This window comes from Strigops habroptila, chromosome 11 (genome assembly GCF_004027225.2).
Source record: "Strigops habroptila isolate Jane chromosome 11, bStrHab1.2.pri, whole genome shotgun sequence".
NCBI classification, from domain to species: domain Eukaryota; kingdom Metazoa; phylum Chordata; class Aves; order Psittaciformes; family Psittacidae; genus Strigops; species Strigops habroptila.
Window position 1 is genome coordinate 22712110 of NC_046360.1, and position 7030 is coordinate 22719139.

At 43.6% G+C, this 7030-nt stretch overlaps 1 protein-coding gene across 13 annotated transcripts in view; it reads right to left on the reverse strand.

Moving 5' to 3' along the window:
* The window catches only part of NISCH (nischarin), a 30259-nt gene extending 23580 nt beyond the window's left edge, over window positions 1-6679 (reverse strand). For 12 of the 13 annotated variants that reach the window (XR_003993691.1, XR_003993692.1, XR_003993690.1 and 9 more), the window contains exons 1-3: window positions 6429-6679; window positions 678-761; window positions 397-579 (exon numbers count right to left, since the gene is read on the reverse strand). Coding sequence is in view for 9 of the 13 variants with exons in the window: in XM_030501126.1 (XP_030356986.1) it covers window positions 397-579; window positions 678-761; window positions 6429-6515 (354 nt within the window). In the remaining 4 variants the exon portion in view is untranslated. Of the gene's footprint in view, window positions 1-396; window positions 580-677; window positions 762-6428 lie in introns of those variants that run through there. The other variant, XM_030501130.1, reaches the window with a different exon arrangement.
* Between the last annotated feature and the right edge of the window lie 351 nt (window positions 6680-7030).

Sequence of the window (7030 nt, forward strand, 5' to 3'; positions counted from 1 at the left end):
TTGGGCTACTGGAAACCGCTTTAGTGTAAACCACAGCTCTAACCATTAATGAGTAAGTAGGGGGGCGTGGATCAATTATACAATGTTCGTTCAGAGAGCCAGTGCTATTGACTTCAGTCTAACAACCAATTTAGCTTCACATTTATCCATAGCTTCCAACTATCCTGCCAGCATTTTCTCCTCTTAAGAGTCCCTACCCACACTACTTCCCAGCACAGTATCTGCTGCAATAAAGTGGTGTCAGAAATCTTTAAATTTGTTTTGTTTGTTACATTGTGCAAAATGGTGAAAAAGAGCAGTTGCAGCTATTTTGCAAAGATTCCACATGATTCTCTTCAAGTCAGAGCTAGAGAAAAACACTCAGGCTTCCATTCATATGCTAAAAACATAACTCACATATAAATCAAAGTGTAGGAAGTGTGACAAAACTTTTGGAGCAGTAACAGGGAACTTGACTAGCAGAGTTTGCAGGTAGACCTCTAATTCCTTTTGTCTTTTCTCCACCAGGCTTTTGGAATTTTTTCCAATAATCTTCTTCGGAGGTAACAGATTTTTATCTATTTTCTTTTCTGAAACAAGCTGAAAGACAAAGATCAGAGTTATAACCCAACTCATTACCTGAACTCACACAAAAGATGCAACAGAACACATTGAGAGCATGTTTTTAATACCCTTACCTTTTCATGCAGGTCATGGAAGTCACTGTAACGATGTTTGACTGTCCACTGATGATTGCCAACACTGACCTGAATAATGTATACCTGAAAGGAAGAAATTAAAGTAAAGGGACAGCAAAGCAATTTGTCTTGAAGAGAAGCTGACTGTGAGGCATGCTGGTTAATGTAGTACTATAAGGTGATTCTACATTCTGAAAGTACCATAGTTAACTAAAATCTAATCCAAACTCTAAGGTGACTTTGCTGATGTAGGATGCCTCATCGCATTCACAAGACTGCCCCCCCCACACCACCGTGCAGATAACTCAATGTAAAGCAATAGCTTTCATTTTTGCAGCTCAAAGGTTAATAACCAAGATCTCTAAGCTACTTCCTTTTTTGAAGATTCCTGCTACTTAAGTTGATATTCAAAGCTATCCACAACAAGCCTGAGACAGCAGCATCCCTCCTTCAATCTACCAAGTTCCACAATGGGTGGAGGAACTTGGCAAGCATCCTGCTGTCACTTCACAGTTAAGCAGAAATCTGCTTCCCTTAACTCACCCTTCTGAAATAGCTAGATCCTTTGGTTGGCTGAATTATTTTACTCCTTTTAGGGTAAAGCACACAAGACAGCTTTCTAAGAGTTACAACTATGCCCAAAGAATCACTACAATTATATAAAGCAACCCATGTCTTTACAAAAACTAAGTATCTTTAGACATGCATGTACTAAAAGATTCAAGACTTTCATTGTAGGTGACTTTCCAGATTGAACAGTACCAGTTCTGCAGGAAGCTCACAATGTACCTTTGGATACGCCAGAAGCAAGCCATCCCAAAGAAATTTAAAAGGTACAAAATATAAGACAAAGTAGAAAAACAACGCTCAGCAAAACCAGTTCTACAGGTACTTGAAAAGAACAAATTAAACTGTGTTAACCCATCCAACTATATTCCTTGGGGAAAACACCAATTCGTAATCAAATCCTGAAAGCATTTAGTAGTTGAGAACTTGCTTACTACCACAGATCACACAGACCTGACACACAGCTGCTATGAGAATGCTACACATCCAGGTGCTAAACACACTTAAGGGGAAAAAAAAAGCATCAATAGTCTCTATTTTTTACAGAAAAGGCCAATTTTCACTCGCCTTTTACTCTGTACTGTTAGCACAGAGCAACACAATACCAAACATGAAATAGAATACCACCTGCATTTTAAAATGTGAACTATATCTCATACCAATTATAGTTTTATGAGCATCTGACACTGGCTTCCTGAGCAAAACTCAAGTCCTGCTGAGAAGTGAACCAAGATGTCTGACCAGTGCACACAGCAAGTGACACATCAGTGTTCGGATGAGCACGGAAAACACAGATGAATGCCTACAGAGTTACAGTCTCAATTAAGTAAGACCTGTGTCTGCACTCCCATGATGCTGTGTTGGGAAACAGGGGATCAGGATTATTCACCATGCCAGTGACAAACTAGAACAGGAATAACCTGAGCATTCAAAAGTAACCTTAAGGAAAGCAAGGAGATACTCAAAGAAACCACAAGATTAAAGTCAGAACCGAAGTATTACTACATTTAGAAGTCGTATTAAAAGACTAAGTTCTTTTTAGAAGCAGACTGTGCTAAATTATGGCAGATCAAGCAGTATAGCTAAATGAGTACAGGTTGAGTACGCAATGCATAAAACCTCAGATTAGACATTGAAAACACAGTAAACTTCACAGCCCACAAATAACAGCTCATGAGATGAGGAAGGACTGCTCCTCCTCTCTGTATACAATAAATTTATAATAAAGGTTTCATATCCTTTTGCTGAAATGGCAAGCACTGACCACTTCTAGAAACATTGCACCGAGCCAAATGGACAGTCTGGTCAAGAAACTACCTGTTAAAGTGAGTGTTTACATGCAGTGACACAATTCCTCCAATTAAGTCTTTAAAAAGCCATAGCATTCCCTATGTAGAGCACAGCCAGAGCTGGCAGCACATATTCACCACTCAAACAGCATCAGTATGCAGAATGACAGCAACTGATTTCACATCAATCCACAAGCTGCCATTATCTTGAAGAATAAATACAAATGCAATATGCTTACGTGCTCCAAAGACTTGTTATAATACAGAAATTAGTAATTTTAAAGCAAAAGCCCCCCCTAAGTTTCTAAAAAAGACAGATGTGTAAGTTCATCTTCAATTAATTTTGAATACACCAATATGACAAGGCTGCCAGTTTAAGTTAAGCTTCTTCAAGGACTGCCTACCTGTCAAGCCAACTGCTAGAAGGCATAAGTAGATAGGTGATGAAATTCTCTCACACTTCGTTATCTCCTAGACAAACACACCGTGTGAAACCTCCACCCATATTTATACCATAAACTGCACTTCTCTTAAGCTAATACAAAAGTATATACATTCGCAACTTTTCCTCCCCATGTCTCTACCAAACTCTCTTCTGTGTAACAAATTTTGCACATCTTTCAATGAATCAGTTGTTTTGGCTAAGTTCTACTTTGTGAAGTGTTCAGCTTATCTGCAGTGCTGTGTATTTTCAGTATTTTCTACAACCTTTGCAGTTAAGCCACACGACCAAACAGCATGCTTTCATTCCCCTAGTATTTAAAGGTGAAATATTTCCTAAATTTTTTTAAGATGCACACATTACAAAAACCTGTCCATTTCACTTTCCATGGAAAGCTTGCATTTTACAGCATCCCTCATCCAACTTCACATGCTTCAGTACTGTAAAGAAAAAGACACCGAACAGATGACAGACAGTGCTGCCTTACAGGAAGCCTGGGACACAGGTGTGACTGCAGCCAATAGGTCCCAAATTCCAGAGCACTGATGCAAATAGATCTCCTCCCTCTCTGCTTCATCGAGGAGTCAGACAATTTACACCCATTCAAGGAAGCCATACTATTTCCCTTAAATATCAAAGCTAGTAATTACACTAAAAACAGCTGCAAAAGACAGGAAAAGCAGGAAGGCAATTCTAGGCCAAACAAATGCAAAGTAGTAAACAAAGGAAGCACTGGCAGTCTTGAGGCCGCCTGCAACCAGCCAGTTTTCAGTCAGCATCTAGCTGACATGCAGGAGAAATACCTAGTAAAAGTGCTCATACTTTTCTAGCCCAGCAGAAAAAAGCATCAGTAAGTGCGGTATTTTTTCCTGCTAGATTTATCCATATCTTACCTTTCACACTAACAACTCCAACAAGAATCACATTTTTAAAAGCACCTTCAAAATGACACAGAACTGTGGGCCTCCCTGGTACATTTTACAGGATTTAATCTCACAACCGTAAAATGGATGTCATTAAAATAAATCTCAATTCTATTGAGACTGAGCTCTCAAATACAGAGTACAGCAGGAAGTACAAGTGCCAAGAGAAAAATAACTCAAAACCAAGGACCACTGCCACCTTGACTACATGTTTAACAGATAAAAATGTAGCTTGCCACAGCTCTATTTCCTTTCTCACCTCCACCAGATTTGACTGACTTTTACACCATCCAATTTCTTCACTTCTGCACTAGTACAGGTCTTTATCACATTCTTAAGTGTCACTAATCTAATTTTGAAGCACCAATGCTAATTCTCATAAAACATTTCACCTTGTGAATAATTCTATACAATTTCTGCTTTCAGTTAAAGATCTATTCCTACATTTCTAACGGCTTGGGTCTATCTCATACAAACTGGCTGCAGGCTTGAAGTCCTGCCAACAGCTTTGGAAGGTTTACACATAGGTAAGCTTAATGCCACAACTCCTTCAAAAATGCAGCAAGAGAATCAAAGTAGGACCAAATACTGGTAAATGCTGCCTTTCAAACACCCTACTTTTAAAGCTCCCAAGAAAAAACGGCATTAAAATAACATGGCATCTTCAGAACCCTAATCATTAAAAAAAGAAATCTGGCCTTGAAGAAATAAGCTTCCTTGGGCTTAGCTGCAGCAGCTTAAAATGTTATTCCCAACTATCAGCTGACCTACTGAACACTACCTGCAGCACAGTTATACACCTGAACTACAGCTCATTCTAGCACATTAATGGTATTACCAAAGGTTGGCTGAACCACAATACTAGTTTGCAGGCTGAAGCAGCAAAGTAGCTAACATTTCACTTCCCGGGTCCATAACCTCCTGTGGAGTAAGGGGGCAGATAACATTTTAACATTCTCGACTAAATTCTCTTGAATTTCTCATTCACTGATATCGCAAAATAACAGTGAAGACTCTCAACACCAACACGAACACTGCTGAGTCTTGGTTCACACCTGAAATGGAAGTTTCCAGCCACCATGTGACAAGTCTCACCATGCCGCTTGGCTGATCGGGGGACTGTGAACACAAACTTGCTTGGGGTATGAACCACATCCTATCACACACAGTGGTAACATCTCAACAGCAGCAGTATCATTTCTTGTGAACACACGTCACATAACCAACATAACAGGAGAGCTGAAGCAATTTCCAAGATTTTAAGCTTCTAACCGACTCCTTCACTGAATGCTCGTTACATTCTTGTCTGTAAATATGGCTACTCACCACCACCTGAGAGTCATTCCCACACGGTGATGTTTCAGGGGTCATTAATTGAAAGGAGTTAGACCCTTCATGTACTACAGCTGTGTACATGCTCTGTCCTACAAAAAACTTAGAAATCACTCTCCTGTTGCTCTGTTTTCTGTGAGTACCTTTCCAGAGTCAGTAACCCGAAGTACTACTTGTAACTATTATGCAGCTTCACAAATACTGCCTTTCTAAACCACTGCTCCCTTTTCTCTTTTAGGTTCCTACAGCAGGAAGAAACCTGATGTCATTATGTGTGTTCTATATAATCATTCAAATCACACTAAATGGAAGAGAAAACATTTTTTAGTTATATAACTAAAGGGTGGTGTGCTCAAGATGTTTTCTGTCAGCAATTATGCTGAGGTTTGTTTTATGATGAGCTTCTTCCTGAAAAACAGACCCATTAACTCTTGGTAGAATGTAACCAGTTGAAAAACAAGTTACACATCAAACATTTAATTCCTTCTCCAAAACAAAAACACTGCTGACGATCTTTCCTCTTTCTGTAGGATATGAGAAAAAACTACCCGTCCCAAATAATCTGATTTCCTCCGAAAATAACATTATCTTTTCAAGAGGGATTTTTACCGTATTTTCATCTGAAGAAAAAATTTCCTACTATATCTGGTCCAGATTTAAAAGCCATGTTTACTCCATAACAATTTTGTCATAATCATATGCACACATACATTTAGACATGCATATATATGTATATATGAACAAGACCATGACATCTACAAACACGGCCCCTGCTGTAACACCAGCTCTCCCGAAGGGTCAAGGCTCCGAGCGGCTCCGGGCGACCTGCGCCGGCCGAGACCCGCAACCCGGCGCCTTCGGGCCGGTTTCCCAGAACACGGGTCCCTCCATAGAGGCAGAAACCGCTCACAAACTTCTGCCAAATTATTCTCGCTCTGGCTTTAGCGCGGGTACAAAGCCGGGACCTGCTGCCCGGCTTCCCCAGCGCCGGGCTGGAGCCGGCGGCACTAGGCAGGAGGCAGCCAGCACCAAGCACGGCCTCGCCCGCTCTCCCGGTACCCCGCGGGCTGCCTGAGGCGGCGGCGAGGCGGGTCGGCTCCCCCACCCCTCACCCCTCGCTGCCACCAACACCCCCTCCCCGGCACGTCCCTCACGGCCTCCCCACTAGCCCCCGCGGGGGCTCTCTCCAGCCCCGCACCGTGTAGGTCTCCACCAGCTCGGAACCCAGGACTCGGGCCTCCCGCGGGGGCTCCTCGCCGTCCTCGCCCCCTGCCACCGCTTCCATGACGCCGCGAGAATCGCAGGGGACCGGCCTTCGCCGCGCTCACGCCGTCACCGCTCCTCTCCGGCTGCCGCCACCGCCGTCCGCACCAGCGCCGAGCCCGGGCCGCTGTCCCTCCGCCGCCATCTTGGCTTAGCCACCCCCTCAGGGTGCGGCTCGCCCCGCCCGCCGCCTCTTTATTGGCAGAGGTGGGCGGGGTCAGGGGCGGAGCTTGCCGTCGGGGGCGGAGTTTGTTGTCAGAGGGCGGGGCTTGCCGCAGGGAGAGGCGGGGTTTCGGGTGTCGTGGGGCGCGTTGCGTGCTGGCGCCCGCTGTGCCGCGCAGTTCCGCGGGTGCGTTGGTGCGGTTTGCAACATGGCGTCCGGCGCTGCGGTGCTGTGCGGGACAGTGCGGTGTATGTGCAGTGCAGTGCAGTGCTGTGCTGTACTGCACTGCACTGCCCCGTGCAGTACACTGCAGTGCAGGCAGCTCATGAACCTTCAGGTTCAGGCCTTCAGACATTGCTGTTACCTTGTTGATC